Raw genomic sequence first — 21214 nt, 5'->3', positions numbered from 1 at the left:
AATAAATAATGTCCTCGGTGCTCGGAAAGAAGCAAAAGACGCTTTTTAATGATTTTGTCTTCATTATTTTACTGATTAATCTCTTTTAATGACAACACATGTCCGTAACCTTTTTTATCCAATTTCTGATTGATTTTAGAACTCATTTTTGGGTATGACCCTTGGTATACTGGAAAATGGCAGATCCAATGATTTCCTGGACTTGTTTCTTCCTTATCAAAGGTGTTTTTTTTCAAGTTTGGAAATAGAAATAAGTCAAAAGGTCAAAGATCTGGCGAATATTGTTAATGTGAAAAAATATTAACTATCAGTGTATCCCGAAAACCCCTTTACTCTTCAGGGAGTGCGGGTTTGGACGCTGTCATGAAGAATTTAATGTAGTGGATTCCTGATTCTGGGTCCTTCCTCTAATTAACCTTTCGATTTTTTTGCAAAGATTTTGCTTTCTAGCCTCCTCCAGAAATTAAATTGTCTCCCCGAATACGAATTTGAACAACAATACCACTAATATTTAAGAAAATTGCATATAAATCTGTCTTTGTGCTCTTGCAATTCTTTGCTCTCGCCAGACCTTCCCTGTTTTTGTCAAGTACATCTTATGGTAAATTTTGTTTTGATGATTTTAAGCAATAGATTCAAGTTCCATTATCTGTTTGAATATCCAAAAACGTGGATAACTCCAATTACTGATATTTTAAAGTAATTGCTAAGACATTCATACACGCTGTCGTTTTCACTCATTTTTCAAAATATAGGTTGACCTTTGAGTACTAAGCTTTTTTACCGTCAAACGTTTCTTAAAAACAGTGTAAACTACCCCCGAATGTGATGTCTATCAAATTTGCTATTTGTCTTAAAGTTAATCCTACACCATCAAGTATTTTTTGTTGAAATTTGGCAAACAGTATATAAGTGTTATAATTTTTTGTTTGCAAGGACGGTCTCCATTTTTGATGCCCATTATATAATATTTTATCATTGAAATCCACCTGCTCATTTGTCTATAAAACAGGTTTTGGTTGCTGTAAATGTCACATATTTTAGTGAATATTTCTTTGGGATTTTTAACAAGTTTTACAGCAGCTTTGTTTAAGCTTTTATTTTCACTCTAGTTTACCGATTCTTTACCATTCATTTATAATGCAGTGTCTCGAAAAGCCCTTGTTTCCCAGCTTCTCACAATGAAACTATGTGATGAAAAGTGGTCACATGAACTGTTATAAACTCATTAAAGATTCAATTACGAGAGAAAGCCAATTTTAATGTCATATGATATCTGTATTCTATGTCATACAGTTCAGGACATTATTTAATGAACAGTCCTCGTACACATCAATAATTCACACACAAACCTTCAAAACATTCCATAATCAAATGGCAAGTTCGAGCATGGGGGAAATTGAGCTCATGCAAAAGCAACTAGAAAGCCTTACAAAGAGTTAATAAATTAACAACTTGCAAAAATAAGATGTCACTAAAATTCAATGATCTATACGTGTACATAGTTCATGTATTGAAAAAACACTTTTTGAAGTCAAAGTTTAAAAAATAATTCTCATCGAGTACTGGTACTTCCAGAGAAACAGGTTCAGTTACAGAAACATGGTATACAGTTAAAGCACAAAACATCATTCTCCCACTTATAAGATTTTTGAAATCTCGTGTGTTTTAAGGAATAAATTCAGTTTCTCGCAAAGCAATTCTTTATGGTGTTGACCAATGCTGGGAACTGCTTGAAGAGTATAATCGAGTCCAATACAAATAGAAATATAAAAACGGCCGAGATAACGGCGACACCAATTGCTCCCAGAGATCGAGCAGACGGGCGGTTGTCCATGACGCTGATCCTCTTCCTAAGCTGAGACGACAACTTTGCCTTATTGACTTCCAGCTCTTTCTTTATCGTATGTATAACCTGTGCCAGTTCTGCACTTGTATAATTCCTTACTGGGTGGACTCTGTTACATGGACACTTGCAATCGGCTGAAATAAACGAATCCTCAAATACGTTATTCTCTTAAAAACTTTAAAGTCACAATATGGCGCATCTCTTCAAAAACAGACTTGTTAAAATTTTCCTATAGGAATTGGAATTTTTCTCATACTCATAAATGTATACACTTTCAGAAAATTACAAATTTCATAAGTAAATAATTCTGATTATTTCATTAAAATTAATAATTATTTATGGCCCATACAATATACATCGCAACGTGTTCGAGGTTCCATGGTAAGAGAGGGAAGCCCGGTAGGCCTGCTACATTGACAAAGTCGACCAAAACGAAAAACAAAACCAAAAATAGGGCTGGAAATTAATAAAGCAACTTTCCTGACAAAAATTTAGTTGGGAGATTAATATAATCATTGGATGAAGAAGAAACGGGATCTCGGCTACATTCACGTAGGGCTCGCGAAGGTTCTACCCTACAGGTTTGTTGATACATGCTATCATTTCTCGTATCTCCATGGCTTTCAAAGAAAAAAAAATCAATGTAAACTCAACATAAAAATGCACTTATGACATATAAAAATGATTGCCATTTGAAGTGCAAATTGTATTGGAACTGCAGAAAGATATTTTGTTTGACATTTTGCCGCGATGACGTGTGGTTTAGTGGATTTTCCTTTCCTGCACCCCAATACACAAAACGTCAATCATGTTAAATGCGTCTGAATACAGACTAATATATGTTAACTATTATTAATTTAAAGAAGAGTTAAGATATTTTGATTCTCAGATTTGCTTTTACTTAATATTTCATTATAATCGTAAACCCTACATTGTATGCACGTGCCATTTTAGAATTCACGTGGTACAAGTAAACAGAACTAAGTTGTACGACCCTTGATTTTCCGGCAGATTCTAATTACGTTAATTTTGTATGAGGAGAGAATATTTATTTTTCTCAAATGCTTACTTCAACTTCTTACCTTATTCCTGGATAATATATTGGGTAAATTTGAATGAAAAAGCACAAGATTTACAGCCGTATTGCAGCTTTAAAGATTGCAACTTTTTAAACCCCAAATGTTAAATAAACAAAGAAAAATAGAAGTCAGATTTTCATGGGCGATATTTCGATATTTCTTCATATGTATCGATATGCGTATTGTCCTCACATGTATCACTATATATCGATATCTCGATATATCGTCCCAGCCCTAGTATAAAAATGGCAATTTTAAGGTAATGTCGATGTGTGGCACTCTAAGAGAAATTGATTTTGTCCCTATTCTTATATTTAATCTTAAGGTTACTGAAGAATTGAATATAAACAACGTGATTCTATTTTCTTCCATAATATGTGCCTTTTTTTCAAAAAGGGGTTTCATGATGTGTGTTCAAATTTCTTGAGGCACATTGGTTTCAAAACTATACTATTTTTCTGTGTCTTTAGAATTGATTTAAATTTTCAACCTTTTTTGCAATCATTTGGACTGGTTTTCCCCGGCTGTCTAGTTGTGTAGTTTGTTGGACAAACAAAGCATTGGATGTGACTTCCTGTGAGGTTCTTATAAGTGCCTATTTTGCACTCATCACATGATTTTGTTGTTTCGTTGTATTCTTCACCCTTGTCACAAGTTACTGGAGGAAAAAAAAGTACTTACTAACATTTGACTATCAGGGCACGTTCTTTTGGTATCATTACATCAACAATAAAATCTAATTAACTTAATTGCATGCTGTTAATTTTCATGCAAAATCATATTTGTCATATCTTTAATTCATGTACTGGAATTTTTTCTTTAAGAAAACATACTGTTACTGTTTCTGCAAGAAGAACTGAGTTATTATAATGACAGTTTTTCTTTGAACGTTGCCGGTGTAATATGTACGAGTATATATGGGTACATCCCACTAATTATTTTTAGAATCGGTAGGAGAAGAAAGTAGTGCAGAAAAAATTACAAGTTCCTTAAATTGCAGACTTGCATAAAAAAAATTGGGCAGGTGTACTGAACTGAGCCTCACACTTGTTGATAAGGAGTATCTTTCCTGCCAAAAAAGCTTTGAAAATGTAATTTATCAAGAAGATCAGCCGAATTATTTTGTGTATTATAACGCCAGTGAGAATTCTGAAATTCCCCTACTTTCACTTTCATTTTTAGAGGTTCCCGCAGACAGACGCATTTTGCCGGAAAACGAATCTGACATGCCACCTCGAGATTTTAACCAAGGAAAGACAAGTTGATGTGCTTTGATTTGAGGGGTCACTCACTACCGAACGAAAATTAGGGACATCGCTATGTGAAGAAACGTTAACATTGTCGCCTATGGGAAAACAATTAGTGGACTGTACCCATGCATATATTCGTAAAGTAAGTACGCAGCAATTCAGAGTTTAAACTGTAATATATAATACTAGTATGTAACATTTCCATAGATAACCCCAAGGACGTACCTACGCATTCACGAGATCCTAGTGTTCTTGTAGTTTTACCATCCGGACACTTAGTACAGTTCCACCTTAGATTTTCACTTAACGTAACATTTTTACTTGATGTGTTTTTAAAATATCCAATGTCGCAAAGAACACATGTTCCATTGTCAGCCAAGTAGAGTCCTTCTAGGCAATGCTCTGAAATAACAGCAAAGAACATTTATCTCGGGTGACATTCACAAAAACATATACCCGGTACATTGTATGTACACCAAGGTGATTTAATTTTTACGACCACATTGCAATACTAATATTCTGATATTGTTTTTTTTTTTTTTGGCTTTCAGCAATTGGAAATACATGTATTTTCCTATAGAAAAATGCATTAATGGTATGATCTTTAATGGTGAATGGTACTATTTGTAACTTCTCTACTGTCAACTTCCCCTAATTATTTAGCGATATACTGGTACCTTTATCACCTGCCTATGGGAGTTATGTCCCCAAGTTGATTCTTAATGCAATCGTGAGTAGTCTCTACGTACAAAAATATACTAAAACGAAGTAAGCTATGAACAAATAAGATGATGAAACAGTATTATTTAAAGTATTTATTTCGCAAATCCTATGGTCTACACAATGACCTTGTCCGCAAATACAATCCATCATTAAGTGAATGACTAATGTCGACAGGGGATAGTTATTCATTCATGGCACATGACCCCACCTCTGATGTTTCTAGAGGTCAATCTTTGTTCTGCTCACGATTCTAAATGTTGAAGTAGACATTTGAACTGATTACTGTTTGTTATCTACGAAGAGCTTTATAAGCAATTCTAGAAAAATTTAAGCAAATGTTTTCATCTTATATAACGACACGTCCAGAATATTGTACATATAGGTTATATCAACGAATGCTTGTTTTACCTAAACATGCATCTTTATTTGTGCCAGAACGGTATGTTGTTTTCCCGTCTTTGCACTGGGTGCAATTCCACCTCAGTTCATAAGAAAGTGAAAGATCTTTACTGGAAGTGTTTTTGTATTCCCCCACTGGACAAGGCAAGCATACACTTCCATTCCAAAAGCTGCCTTCTAAGCAATGTTCTAAAACATATTAAAATATATAAACAAATTTCTTCTTTCATAAGCATTTTGATGATTAATTATTTTACAAATCATATTGGAATACGTCTTGGTAAATTTGCTTTTATTTGAATACTGCGCTATGCATTTATGTTATGAAATATTTTTTCTCACAACCGAGTCTTCTTCATCTTTTTTTTTCATCAAAGAAGAAGATTTACCGGTATTCACATTAAGTATATTTATCAAACAAGCACGAAAATTTAAGCCCTTGCTAAGATTATTTATAAATTTCAAACGAGAATACACAAAGCTAATGCTTTTTGGAAATCTAGATTGCTCCCAGTACTATATCGTACCAATACAGCCCTCTTCGTGTACAGTCCCTCTATTTAAGGTGGTCAAATTTTCCCGACAAGCTGTGCAGTTCCATCGTTCCTCAAAAGAAGCAGTAGTGTTGGCACTTGATATGTTTTTATAGAAACCTATTTCACACTCAGCGCAAGAATTATTATTCTGCAGCTCAAAACCTTCCTCACATATATCTATAATTTAAATTAATACGTGTAATTATTTTTTTTTCAAAGTATAGTCCTTGTATTTATATTTCAGTGATGGACCATATTGTTTTTACCATTTTTTTAATTTGAAACATTTTTTCTTTTGAAAAGATAGTTAGCTAGGCCTAGTATATTTTTTAGCATTCATTTCAGTTACTGACAAAAAATGTTTTTGCTGTGCTTTAAGCTTGTTCTGTGAAGAAAAATAAACGTATATTTTAGATAATAAAACTTTTCTAATTACACAGTCATGTACATGTATTTGAAAAAAAAATTGAAAAGAATTCTTGTTCAAATTGTAAATCGATTTCTTCCCCCAAAATATCTTAGCATATTATTTATTTGAAATGTGGAACGAGATGACATACCAATACAATCTGTAAACTGGACGTTGCGTTCAGTAAATGTAGTTTTCCCCACTGGACACTGAATACACCAGAATCTATCGGAAACACTCAAACTTATGTTTTCTGCCGACGTGTGTTTATAATACCCAACTGGACACGGTTCACATTCCTTTCTTTCTCCTCCTACTCTGGTTTGTGACTAGATGAAATATTCAAAGTATATTTGCTTATATGTCTTATATACATGTGTTTAGGTGAAAGAGATTTAAAAAAACAAATTTTCTTTCCTCATCACTATTGTACAACATTAAATAGAAATGGTAAAGTGTGTTAAAAAAAACTAGGAAGGACTATATTATTTTTAGGAATGTTGGCGTATTAAAATATCTCCTTTCCTGCCCCTCAAAAGGTTATCATAGAACAATGAATTGAGTTACATAATCAAAGACTTAAAGAAATCTACAAATGTAAGTGAAATTAATGATAAGGGACTAAAATTATATCAAATATGACTATATGACTTTTCAAACAAACTGAAACTTTGTTAGCTTTTAAAAGCTTCCAATATAGGTAAACAAAATAGGTTAGCCAAAAATCCATAAAAAATATTTTTCTCTCTAAGTAATCGATAAAAATATTTTGCTTTTATTTCATTTTATATCTTTATGTGACACTTTACTATATGTGAAAGAAAGAAAAATCTAAATATAAGAAACATATAAAATAACTACTATATTCTTAAAAAAAATTAAGAAAAGTAGAGGAAATTCGGATTAGCCAATATCCATTGCAGTTGAATTATTTTTGTCAATGTCATCTACAAGGCCTTTTAAAATGGTAAAATCTTCTTATGCAAAAAGAAAAACATTCAATCTTTTGAAATGCTAGTAGGGATCGTATGATTATTTACAGTAACTTTTAAAGGTACTTGGACACAGATTTGAAGTCAATATTTTTTCTATAATATTACGACATATATTTTAATAGCATTTCACAAAAAATCAATTAAAAATCTTTTTTCATTTGAAAGTTATTTAAACTTTGAATTTTTTTGCGGGTTTGATTAACTCATCCTTGCACTTTCACAAATTTTAACCTTATTCTTAATCCTTAGGAAAAGTGGCAATCTTGTGGTGTATTAATGAGAAATATTAAAACTTCTATCCAGAAAAATAGTTTTATTCCGAGTACAAATGTTAGAAAGCAAAACTCCCTCACAGGTATCATCATTTCTAACTAAGGGTTGCTTACAGAGTTTAGCAAATCGAGCACACTCGTGTTATGTACACAGTTTTTGTAAACAGGGCTCGAGTTCTGTCATTGTTTATATTTAGAATTCACCGGGAGCGTTCAATCATCACAGCCTGCTTACCACAACTGCACGGACTGACAATATATTGTGTGTATGTTTTGCTTCCGAACATGTCTACTCTGAATTTTCTGGATTATAGTATTAATATTTTTCATTTATACACAACGACACACTTTTCCTAAGGATTAAGAATAAAATTAATTCGTGAAAGTGCAAGTATGTGTCAATCGAACCCGCCAAAAAATTGAAATTTTAATATCTTTTATATATGAAATAAGATTTTTAATTAATTTTTGTGTGAAATGCTATTAAAATATATATGTCGTAATATTATAGAGAAAATAATAACTTCAAATCTGTGTCCAAGTACCTTTAAAGCAATATGAGCTGCATTTTTGAGAATTTTATTTTGCTGGTAAAATGTGTTATGATAAATTTGTACGTAATTTAAACCCTTATGATCAATAAGACCAAAATAAAGTTTAAAAAATGTTTCAGAAGAAATATTTCTGTACGACTTAATATACAGTATTATATAAGAAATAATGTACAGGACGACAATAATTCAATTTTGCTTCAATCAAAGCTTATAAAAAGTTCTTTCATCGCATATATGAAGAACAGAAGTTCACAAATGTTCTATTTTTCGGTCAATGAAAAAGTAAGTTACAAATTTGCATCAAAGTTTTCCGATGTCAAACATGCAGCTCATATTGCTTTTATTAATGTCCAGGGAAAATGTAATGGCCAAGACCTGACCTTGTCTCTAATATAAGGCGGTCAAATTTAAGCTCATTGATACCAACACTTATTGATTTTGTCTTCTTGATTCTGAAAAAAATTCATTAATTTTTTAATACAAGAAATATGAGAAGAATCCTACCTTAGAGGAAAGAGTCCCTGTTACGACATTTTCTCTGTACAACGTATCATTGTTCGACGTATCGTTATTAAGCTGCATTCCCTCAGTGCAAATGGCTTTGAAATACAAAAAAATACCACTACTACAAAATTTGAGTTGAATTTTTATCATTCAATACAGATAAATGTCTATTTGAGTTGAAATACCTACGGACACAGTCATTTTGTGAGCTACTGCTTTGATAAAATGTAGTGTAATTCTCTCCACAAGACTGACATCTGAGCTTCCACGACTTTCTTTCACGGTAAAATCCATAATCACATGCTTCACAAGTTAAAAACATGTTCATACCCTCACCCCCAGGACATCCTAAATAGATAAAACAACCGTATTAGAGTTAAAAAATATACCTTCTTCGTTGATTAATAAGGTAAGGTGGATAACAATAATAAGGTAGTTAATAGTAACGTAAATACTCAATACACCCCAGTCCACATCATTAACAAAAAAAGTCTATTTCATGTTTATCTACGATATTGAGAAGTATTTTATGTATATTTTTTTTTCAAAAATTAATAGACAGGGTAAAAAAATGTACCAAGCTGCTCTAGCTTAGTAAATCTTGACCCAACACCCAGTTTAATATGAACTACTAGTATTCACAAAAAGTAGGAGATAAATGTACTGTATTTTGTGATCAAAATGTTCACATATTAAAAGGGATGCTAAACCATGTTGCCATGTTAACTAGGAAGCATCACCCAAACACTTCAATCACACTCTCTCGATCTGCACGGGATGCAACTTATGATCAAGGGTGTTGGGCTACAAAGATGCATGCTTCTGAACTGGAAGGTTGAGGCCATTCTAAAGAAAGATTCTGACGAAAAAGCATCAGTTGATGAAATCGTTAATTAAACAGAAACCATGCGCAGTCTAACACAGGATGAAAGGTTACGTGCCCTTGGCTTGCTGCAGGTTGGCACAAGACAGAGCACTGTGGTAAGGGAAATAAATGTTTCCCATTCTGCTATCAGCAGATTATGGTCCAGACATCGTGCTACAATGTCTGTTCAGGATAGACCACGAAGGGCAACAACTCTGGCTCAGGACAGATTCATCCGCACTATTGCCTTAAGAAACCGTCTGGTAACTGCAAATCAGATGTCTCAACCTCAAATGGATAATGGCTTGGCATTGAGTGGCCAGACCACCAGGCATCGACTGCACAGATTTCACTTACACGCCCGACGTCCTCGTGTCATTCCCCGTTTGAGGGATCATCACATTAGGACCCGACTCCAATGGCGTCTTCACATCAATACTGGGATAAGTGGATGTTCACTATAGACTGCCTGGGCAGACACAGGAATGTTTTGCACCAACCTAACGAATGTTTCCATGACGTTAACTTCATTAGACACCTCATGTTGTGCCGTTTGCACGTCTTTATGGTGCCGTTTAATTTTTCAAGATTACAATGCCGAATGTCTTAGGGCCAGGATCGTTACAGATTATCTCCAACAGCAAAATATCACCAAATTACCATGACCCTCACTCAGTCCAGACCTTCCTACCATCGAGCATGTCTTGGACCTGCTTGTACAGCGGCTACGCCAACATCAACGAGTGCTTGAATTTGGCGTTGCCGCTGTACTCTCTACCAATGCTTAAGCGCTTGCTGCAGCATTGCAACAGGAATGGAATAGCCTTCCCCAAAATTAGCTGGGACGTCTCTTTAGGAGTAGGCCACGCGGAATCAAAATTTGTATGACCAACAAAGGGTTTTTACACTCTACTAACCCCGTTTCACATTGGTGGTAAATTGGCTGTGTGACCCAATGTTGGTGTCGACCCTTACTCTGGAGAATCTGTCCTTTTCTGACTGTACACATGAAAAATGAATAAATTGACAAATGTTTTCTATTGTTTTTCTGTCATTTGGCTGCTTCCTGACCTTATTATCTGCATTCCATTGTCCTTATAAATCCAATATTCCCTACTTTTTTAAAGATAATGCACCAATCACCAGACGTACGAGGGCTGTTTGAAAATTATTGAGACATTGTGTATATTTTTCTTTCTATTGAACGTCTTTCGATGAAAATTTGCATATACGTTTGACATACACTAAGAATTAATAAAAGCAAGAAATATTGTACAAATATCATATATTTTCTCTACAATGGTATATAAATGCGTCAATAGTACGGGTACCCGGAGCAGTCCCGAAATCAGATATTGAAAATATGTAACACCAACGTTCTAACTCTTTGTGGATCCACAATAAGAGAGTCAATAATACAACTTATGTGTATAATTTTTCAACTTTATTGTACCCCCGCTTGAAAAGCGGGAGGGTATATAGTAATCGTTAATTCCGTCCGTCTGTACGTCCGTCCGTCCGTCCGTCCGTCCGTCTGTTACGCTGTGGGGTACCCTTCTCTTATCCGCAACTCCTCTCATACCAATGAAAGAAATTTAATGAAACTTTCACAGAATCTTTATTACATATTGCCATTGTGCAAATCCTATTTTACTTCTTGATCTGATATATATTTTGAATTTTCCAGAGCAAAACATGGATACTGACATTATATTCATATGGGAGGCGGGGGGTATTATTAATGCCTAGGTCACATTTTCCGGCCGGTAGCCGTGGACCGGTGGTAATCGGTGGTAATCCGTGGTGTTAACGATGCCCCAACATCGGTACACATCGGCCCAGTAGTCCTTTAAATATCAGTCACATTGTCCAGCGCTGGGTATACGATGGGCAACCAATGCGTTTTATGATAAAAATGGCATGGTTGCCGGTCGGACTTACAAAGGCCCAGCGATGCATTGCTAATCATAAAACGATGTTCCAGGATAATCGGCTGATGTATATTACATCGCTCATACATTAGTGAACATCGATCGTACATCGGTCGACTACGGACCAATGTTTCCTCGAACATCGACCGATGATCGGCCGTTATCTTTTGAATACTACTCAACCCTCCGATGACCTCAGATTCAACAGATATTGGACGATGCTCGGCCATACATCAGCCGATCCTTGAAAGATGTGTTAATGATGGGTTGCCGATGAGGAGCGATTTGAGGCATCGTTGGAGACATCGTTGAATTTTAACTACGAATTATTTCCTACCGATGACCCCACCGATTCGCAAAATGGCCTCAGTCACCGTCCGATCACTAGTGGTGTCCGGCCGGCAACCACGCCATTTTCAACAAAATATGCATCGGTTTCTCATCGTATACCCCATCGCTTGATAATGTGACTGATACTTTAGTGAGCTCATTGCTCACACTACCTCTAGTTTCAAATTAATGTTGTGCATTTTTTTTGTTTTTATCAGAAATAAGGAGACCATAAAAAAATTAAGCGCGGTAGAGAAATCTGCTAACAATGACAAAATGGATTTTGGCGTCAAGGGCGGAGCACCCAGCATACCTAAAAATTTTGTGTAGCGCAATGTAGAACTCTTTTCCAGACTGAACGACCTGCTAAAACAATAACAACGACAAAAAGTAATGTATATGTTTGGTATTTCATTGGTATACTTTTTTTTGCAATTAATTCCAACCAGAGTAAAATTAAAAGCTCTGTACTACCATCATTTATTATGTTCGATATTAATATCGTTACGGTATCAATAACGTTGACCCGCGTTGCATAAATCGGAAATGCATGATTCTTAGAGTCATCCTTTCCAACAAATGAAAATTTTACACTTGGGAAGCAACAGCATACATTTTTAAAGAATAGTTAAAGAAAAGAGACTGTTTGATTTTTGTAATGTTGTAAGTAATAACAAAGAAGGAAAATTTTTAAACACTTCTGTAACGTTTTACACGTGAAACCATCTCCGGCTGACGTGACGTTAAATGAAGTAGCTATGTTGCTCCGGGTCGATAGACATATGCATATTTATTATTTCACCGAAACTTATCTAATTATCACAGGAATTAGATATTTTGCAGGAGTGTTTTATTTGTTCTTTATAAAATGTTGATAAATTTTCATGAAATTATCTCCGTCCTTTATGGAGTAAATGTAATTGTTTCAATAATTTCCGAATAGCCCTCGTATAACTGAATATGAAATGTTTATAAATAATCAATGAAGGAATATTATTTTTTGATAGTTGCTATCTGTTTGCTATAAAAATAAAATTTCTCCAATATGCTTTCTAAAATTCATGAAATGTTATCGATATTTAGGATTTTTGTTTCATGAATCCGATTTTTTTTTTACAATGTAGGAGGTTTATAAGAATAAAACGCCGTCGAAAAAATATCAATGATTTCTATTTAGGCCCTTCTGTCAGAATAAAAATCGTTCTTTTCTACCTTCTGTCACATATATTAATGCTTTTACTTTGTACTTTATATCAAACAAATAGATTAATATTAGATTAACTACAAAGATTTATGATAATCGTGGTGACTTCAACTTTTCAATGTCATTTCCCCTCACGTTGGTTGTTTATGCCCTTATATCCTGAGTATTGGGTTTAATTCTCAGCTGATTCGATATACAGGAGGCTTTTCGTAAGAAGTAAAGAACATTTTTCAAACGAGGTTAGTTCTTGATAAACAAGCTAATGAAACCGGAATATCAACAACCTCGTTTAAAGTAACCATTCGAAAATTCTATGGTCAATACATTAACCTTTTCAACAAAACATATCATAGGGTCAGATGGTGTTTTGATTGTTAAGCCTTTGTTTACATACTAGGTTTTCTGCGGATTTTTTTTTTCGTTCGGGATGTTTGCTCCCTCATGGCACCTGATCCCACCTCTGGAGTCCGTGTTTGCTCTGCTCCTAATTTGTGTTGTTTAATTGAACCTTTGAATTTGAATGCAGTTCCTAATGTTTCATGATCTCTATTCTTAACCTTCTATCAGTCGAATTTGCCCATGATTTCTACTCTATCATTTATCGGGTTTTATTCTGAACTTTTTGTCACACGTATATATCGATGATGACACAGTGCAGACACATATGGTGATAGCTGCAGATCTTTATCGTTATGGTTATATATATTTGTCTTTGACCATAATGCTACAGATTCCGTATTGCAAAAAAGGTGCAATTTGCGGCGCAATATTTTTTGCGCACTTTTGGGGAGAATTTCTCTTCTTTCAAGAACTGTTCAATCAACTACCTTTCACTCCCTAATTCTAGGCACATTATTTAATTAATCTGTATAATTATTCTGTCTCCAAACCCTTTATAGTCGCCTCTACATGTGAAGAACTCGCTTGATTAAAATTATAACAGATTACAATTCATATGATAAATTATGAAATCATAAGGCTACAGAACTGCAGCTAATATAAAGATAACGTAGCTGCAGTTCTGTAGCGTTATGATTTTTGTCCCACTTTGTAAAGTGTGTCCGTCTGTTCGTCTGTCTAGCTGTCCAACCGTACGGCTGTCCGTCATTCTGTATGTAACGCTTTCGTTTCCACACGAAATCTCGAGAACCCTTTGAGCTTTCGCAATTTTCGCATAGCAACTCCCTATGGACTAAAGAAGAACCCTATTGATTTTGAGGTCAAAAGGTCAAGGTCATAAATTCGCAAGTTTTGTCTGTTATAGCACTTTCGTTTCCGAGCGATATCTCGAGAACCCTTTGAGCTTTTGCAATGAAATTTTACATAACAACTCCCTGTGGCCTAAGAAGGACCCTTATTGATTTTGAGGTCAAAAGGTCAAAGTTCAAGGTAGTAAATTTATACATTCTGTCTGTGTGTAACACTATCCTTTCTAGGCGATATTTCGAGAGGTTTTTTGCGATGTAATTTTATACAAAAAAATCCCTAGGACCTCTCTCACCCCTCTCAAAGTGTCCCACACTGTTTGTTTTATTAGTATTTATCGTAATACATGTCGCTATTTTTAGCACAGGGGCATGAAGAGAGTTATTACGTATAAAACAGGTTCTCGGCGGACTTCATATTCTTATTACATCTAATAGAACTGTTTAATAAAGGTTAAATTAGACGCCATGCATTGTGTAAAATTTTGACATTATCGAACGTGAATATATACATATATGTGACTTCATCGTTGCATATAATTGTCGTTGATGAACAGCAGTTCCGTGGTGTATATAGGTATGTCTCTCGCTTCAAATGTGAGAGGTCACGGGTTCGATTCCCGGACGATTCATTTTCTTTTTTTCCGAAATACTTTTTTTCCTACTATATGATAATATTCAGCATGTAAAATGAAAAAAAATATGAGTTCTAACTTGTACAAACTTATAAAATCATCACTAAAGTGTGATAAATATTCCATATAACAAGCTAATTCAGAGAATTTGTGTCCCCCGCTTCGGGGAAAATTAAGTAAACCATGCGCAGTTCGGGGGGAGGCGGGGGGGGGGGGGGGAGTCGGATCCCCCTGACTGAATTTGTAGAATTATTGAATGTATACATGTATACTGAAGCAAATAAAATATGCCAATAGGGATATAAAGATTTGATTGCTTATTCGTAATTATGTGTATAGAAGATTCTTTTTATATGGAATATTTATTACACTGTAATGATGATTTTATGAGTTGTACAAGCTAGACCTCATAATTTTTTCATTTCACATACTAAATAATATCATTTAGTAAAGAAAGTATTTCGGAAAAAAAAAGAAAATGGATCGTCCGGAAATCGAACCCGTGGCATCTCGCATGTGAAGCGAGAGACATACCACTACACCACGGAACGGCTTTACATGGATAAAAATTATATACAAAGATGAAGTCACATACATGAACATATTCACGTTCGATATTGTCAAAAATGTTACACATACATGTTATACATGTAATACAATAATTCAACCTTTATTAAACAGTTCAATAGATGTAATAAGAATATAAAGTCCGCCGAGAACCTGTTTTATACGTCATAACTCTACTCATGCCCCTGTGCTAAAAATACCGACATGTATTTAATATAATAAATACTAATAAAACAAATGGGGTGGCACACTTTGAAAGGGGTGAGAGAGGTCCTAGAGAGTTTTGGTATAAAATTACATTGCAAAAACTCAAAATCCTCTTGAAATATCGCCCGGAAAGGATAGTGTTACACACAGACAGAATATACAAATTTAGGACATTGAACTTTGACCTTTTGACCTCAAAATCAATAGGGGTCCTTCTTAGGCCACAGGGAGTTGTTATGTAAAATTTCATTGCAAAAGCTCAAAGGGTTCTCGAGATATCGCGCGGAAACGAAAATGTTATAACAGACAGAATTTGCGAATTCATGACCTTGACCTTTGACCTTTTGACCTCAAAATCAATAGGGTTCTTCTTTAGTCCATAGGGAGGTCCTATGCATAATTTCATTGCGACAGCTCAAAGGGTTCTTGAGATATTTGTGGAAACGAAAGCGTTACAGACAGACAGACCCAAATTAATATCCCCCACTTTTCAAGCGGGGGACAAAAAGAATCTTCTATACACATAATTAAGAATAAGCAATCAAATCTTTATATCCATATTGACATATTTTATTTGCTTCAGTATACATGTATACATTTAATAATTCTACAAAATCAGTCAGGAGTATCCGACCCCCCCCACCCCCTTCCCCCCGAACTGCGCATGGTTTACTTTTCCCCTAAGCGTGGGACACAATTTCTCTGAATTAGCTTGTATATATTTGTCTTTGCCCATAACGCTACAGGGGAACCGTAATGCAAAAAAGGTGCAATTTACGTCGCAATATTTTTTCGCACTTTTGGGGAGAATTTCTCCACTTTCTAGCATTGGTCAATCAAGTAACTTTCACTCCCCAATTCTAGACACATTCTGTAGCAATTATATATATTTTATCCACCTCCCAACCATTTATAGGTTATGGTCAATGACAAATATATTTTAGGAATGACTCTAATTCTTGGCCAAATTATCGAGTATAATCTGGTTTGGGTCAGTTTACGCTTTATAATCCGCAAAGCGGATTATAAAAAAGCGTAAACTGACCCAAACCAGATTAAACTCGATAATTTGGCCAAGAATTAGAGTCATTCCTTATAATTCAACTTTAAAATAATTAACCAACTTTGGATGTAAAATTGTGTTGCTTTTTACGAGTTCAAATTTACCGCACAATAATACAACCGTAGTAACGGAAGTGATGTGAAGCAAGGGAAGGTAATAAATGATATATAGATCTAGCAGCCATGATGTGTGTTAACATGAGGTAAGATCGAGTTAGTGTTTGAAGTTAAAGATACAGTTATAAAATCTTGAATTTTCCATGGATTCCGAGGACTGGAAATGAGGGGATTGCATGGATAAAATGGATAAGACTCGACATTTAGATATATCGACGACGTATTGTCAATTAATAATGACAATTTCCATTCCTACGTCGATACGATATATCCTGGTGAGCTTGAGATAAAGGATACCACAGAGTCCGACACTTCTGCTTCATACTTGGATATTTTACTTGAAAAAGACACTAATGGTTATCTAACAACCACCAAGCTATATGATAAACGTGATGACTTTAACTTTTCTATCGTCAACTTCCCTTACTTATGCAGCAATATACCTTCATCACCTGAATACGGAGTATATATATCTTAATTGATTCGATACGCAAAAGCATGCTCTACGTATGAACAATTTCTAAAACGAGGTAAATTATTGACAGGCAAGTTGATGAAACAAGAATATCAGCAGTCTCGTTTAAAGTCATCATTTCGTAAGTTCTATGGTCGATACAATGACCTTGTCAGCAAATACAATTTATCATTGAGTCAAATGCTGACTGACGTTTTTCATACCAATTGTTAGTCCATTATTTATACACTGAATTGACGACGGATTTTTTCCGTTATTTCCTGATCATGACAAGGAGCACACGGCGGGTGTGACCGGTCGGCATGGGATGCTCACTTCTCCATGGCACCTGATCCCACATCTGATGTTTCGGGGGTCCGTGTTTACTCTTCTCTTATTTTGTATTGTTTTAATGACTTTGAGATTGAATACTGTTCGTTATCTCCATATCCTTCTCATGATTAAGCTGGGCGTCAAGGGGTGTGTCCCCATACCAAACCAGATTATACAAAATATTTTGCGTTCCTTTTTGGAAATCAACCAATGAGTTTCGAGAATATAAACAAAATTAAATTATAAAACCATAACACTACATATCTGAAGCTAGAGATAACGAACAGCATTCAAGATCAAAAGTCCATTAAACAATACATATTAGGAGCAGACACCTAACACGGATTCCCAAAACATTAGAGATGGGATCAGATCATGATGCCATAGATGATCTCATACCGCTACCGACCGGTCACACCTGCCGTATGTTCGGAAAATAGCGGGTAAATCCGTCGTCTTTTCAGTGTTTAGATTAATAATTTTCTATGATGCTAATATCAGGGCTCTGCGCCAGCCACTCCATTGTATTGATATGGTTGTTTTCCATAAAAGCTTTCCTTGCCCTAGAACGATGAATTATCATCTTGAAAACGTATCTATAATCTATTGTCTGGAAAGTGTCTTGCTATAACTGGCCATAGAATGCCTTGTTCACAAAAATTTCTTTAAATTCGGTGCACATTTGTTTCAGACATTTAAGCATGTCCATTATTTTGAAAAGAATTTCCATTTTGAATTAATAAACAACGGATTTTTTAAGACCATCCGATGACTATTCTCAGCCATGATTTTTTGGGGCAGATTTTACTTACTTTTAGATTGCAGACGATAATTAATGACGTATTTAATGTTAACAGGAAGTAGTAATCAATCTAAAAATATTCAAAGTGTAGCATTAAATCGTGTCTACACCGAAAATGCCAGCTATAAATAACGCCAACATTTGCATTCATACGTAAACCAACGTAAATCGTTTGGATACTTTTGTCCACCGTTTATCATTTGACTCAATGATAAATTGTATTTACTGAGAAGGTCATTGTATCGACTATAGAATTTACGAAATGATGACTTAAACGAGATTACTGATATTCTTATTTTATTCTTCTTTGTCGAGCCCCGTGGGGATCCGGGTTAGAATAGGTCCTCAGTACCCTCTTGCTTGTCGTAAAAGGCGACTAAATGGGGCGGTCCTTCGGATGAGACCGTATAAACCGAGGTCCCGTGTCACAGCAGGTGTGGCACGACAAAGATCCCTCCCTGCTCAAAGGCCGTAAGTGCCGAGCATAGGCCTAAATTTGCAGCCCTTCACCGGCAATGGTGACGACTCCATATCAGTGAAATATTCTGGAGAGGGACGTTAAACAGTATACAATCAATCAATCAATCTTTGTCGAAAATTTACCCTGTTTTAAAAATTGTTCATACATAGAGCATGTTTTTGTGTATCGATGCAACTGACATATCGAGACTCCGTGTACAGGTGATGAAGGTATACTGCTGCATTAGTAAGGAAAGTGGACGATAGAAAAGTTAAAGTCATCACGTTAAATCATAAACCTTGGTTTTAGATTACCATCAACATCTTTTGCAAGTAAAATATCCAAATATGAAACAGATGTGTCAGACTCTATGGTATCGTTTATCTCAAGACCAACAGGATATATTGTATCGACTTAAGAATGGAAATTACCATTGTTAATTGACAATATGTACGATATATCAAAATATCGAGTTGAATTTCTTACTTGGGCCTTCTGCAGGGCAAATATTTCAATAGTTCTATTCAATTTCATTTTTCTAAGACAAAATATATCAATGATATCTATGTACATTGGGCGTTCTTAAAGACAAATGTTTTAATTATTTCTAATCTGAATCATCTCTCAAATGAATATTAACATATTATTGATTTCTAATTTTGATCTCTTTCAAACAATTTATGTCAATGATTTCTAATCTTCCTCCTGTTGAAAAAGTAAAAAAAAAATATATTGATTTTTTTCTGTAGACCTTCTTATCTGACAAAAAAATACATAAAATTTCTCCATTTTGGCTGGGCTCTCTATTTGATGAATATATTCTGGACCTGTTGTGAGACAAATACATGTACATGTATGTCAACAATTTCGACTCTGGACCTTTTGCTATACAAAAATTGTAAGAGTTTCTGACATGGATCTCAGAGAGTCAATTCTATAGTTCCTGTAGTCAAATATGTCAATGATTTAATTCTACCTTGTTCAGTCAGATCAATATGTAAGGACTTTTGTATCAATGTGTTCTGGACTTTTTGTCTGAGACAAATAAGTAATATATACATGATTTCCACTCTTTTTTATGTTAGATAAATATATGTTTTTTATGCGCCCGGATCGATAGATCCGAGGCGTATATTGTTTTTGTCCTGTCTGTCTGTCTGTCTGTTTGTTTGTTTGTCCCCAAACTTTAACCTTCGCCATAACTTTTGAGCCATGAAAGGTAGAAACTTCATATTTGGTATGCATACTTCACTAATTAGGTGCTTTCAAATGACACCAATATTAATGACCTTGTGACCTTGAATGTGACCTAGATGCTAAAAATAGCTTTTCTGTCTGAAATTTTTAACCTTCGCCATAACTTTTGAACCATGAATGATAGAGACTTCATATTTAGTATGCCTACTACACTAACAGAGTTCTTTCAAATGACACCAAGGTCAATGACCTAGTGACCTTGACTGTGACCTATATTCTAAAAATATCTTTTTCGTACCTTTCACCATTATTTTTGAACCATAAAAGATAGGGACTTCATATTTGGTGTGCATAATCCACTCATCAAGTCCTTTCAAATGACACCAAGGTCAATGACCTTGTGACCTTGAATGTTACCTATGCTTATATGCTAAAAATAGCTTTTTCGATTTTTGTTGCCGCCGGGCGCATTGTGTTTCACAAACACATCTTGTTTTCATAAAGTTTTAAAATCTGGACGATCAATCGGACAAAAATTTCAAATATTCCTTTTCTAGACTTTCTCAAACAAAAACAGAACGTCAATGATTCTTAATTTTGATATTCTTACAGACAAGAATTATATCACTAATATCTACAAAGTTCCTATTTCAGAACGTACCTTTACAGTCTTCTCCATCTGAGCCATCTAGGTCAAGGTCAGACGGCACTTCAGCTTTGTAATCTAAAGATAGATATATTGAATTTAGTAATATTTAAGCGTACGCAGGAGATAGTATGAATTAAATGTTATGAAAAACTAACCTTTTTTATCAATAGTTTTCGTTGGATCTAATTGGCTTAGCTGTTATGAAGAGACCCATAAATGCAAATCTTCCACAAATTGTTTTAAAATTATCATACCAGCAAAAAAAATTTATATTTTCCCCAAACCAAAAATATTTGATCAAAGGAAATCTGTAATATAGGAGTAGAATTTAGTCTTACCGTCCTTAAAATACAGACAGTTATCTTCATCTACTAAACCGTCTTGATCGTTGTCTTCTTCGTCACCAGGGAGGAGCTGGTTTAACGTTGGAAGCTTGAACAGAGAATTTAAAAAGTGGACTATGTAATGCATCTTCGATTGAAATTTGATTATTTAGACAGTTGCATTTACTTTATTCGTAGCCATGAGGATAGAAATCATAAGCTGGAGAAAAATGTCATTCTAAAACAGGGGATACCTTTTTAGTTGATAAGTATAGAAGAGAAAGAAAAGAGAATGAAAAGTTT

The 21214-nt window shown here is 34.8% G+C and overlaps 1 protein-coding gene and 1 long non-coding RNA gene across 2 annotated transcripts; both read right to left on the bottom strand.

The window, feature by feature from the left end:
- Positions 1 to 1500: 1500 nt before the first annotated feature.
- On the bottom strand, positions 1501 to 8864 carry LOC134282955 (uncharacterized). Its single transcript, XM_062765382.1, has 8 exons — positions 8756 to 8864; positions 8571 to 8665; positions 6397 to 6574; positions 5828 to 6013; positions 5310 to 5489; positions 4404 to 4580; positions 3419 to 3586; positions 1501 to 1983 (listed from the first exon to the last, which is right to left on the bottom strand). The coding sequence occupies exons 1-8, from the start codon at positions 8862 to 8864 to the stop codon at positions 1682 to 1684; spliced, it is 1395 nt and encodes a 464-aa protein (XP_062621366.1). The 3' UTR covers positions 1501 to 1681.
- LOC134282957 (uncharacterized) lies at positions 8618 to 20994 on the bottom strand. Its single transcript, XR_009995393.1, has 4 exons — positions 20927 to 20994; positions 20601 to 20663; positions 8760 to 8918; positions 8618 to 8665 (listed from the first exon to the last, which is right to left on the bottom strand). It is a non-coding gene; the product is annotated as an uncharacterized LOC134282957 (long non-coding RNA).
- Between the last annotated feature and the right edge of the window lie 220 nt (positions 20995 to 21214).

Source organism: Saccostrea cucullata, unplaced genomic scaffold (genome assembly GCF_032062105.1).
Source record: "Saccostrea cucullata isolate Sc308-1 unplaced genomic scaffold, CSIRO_AGI_Scuc_v1 ctg3993, whole genome shotgun sequence".
NCBI classification, from domain to species: domain Eukaryota; kingdom Metazoa; phylum Mollusca; class Bivalvia; order Ostreida; family Ostreidae; genus Saccostrea; species Saccostrea cuccullata.
Note: the sequence above shows the minus strand (reverse complement) of the source record. Positions and strands in the feature narration are given on the sequence as shown.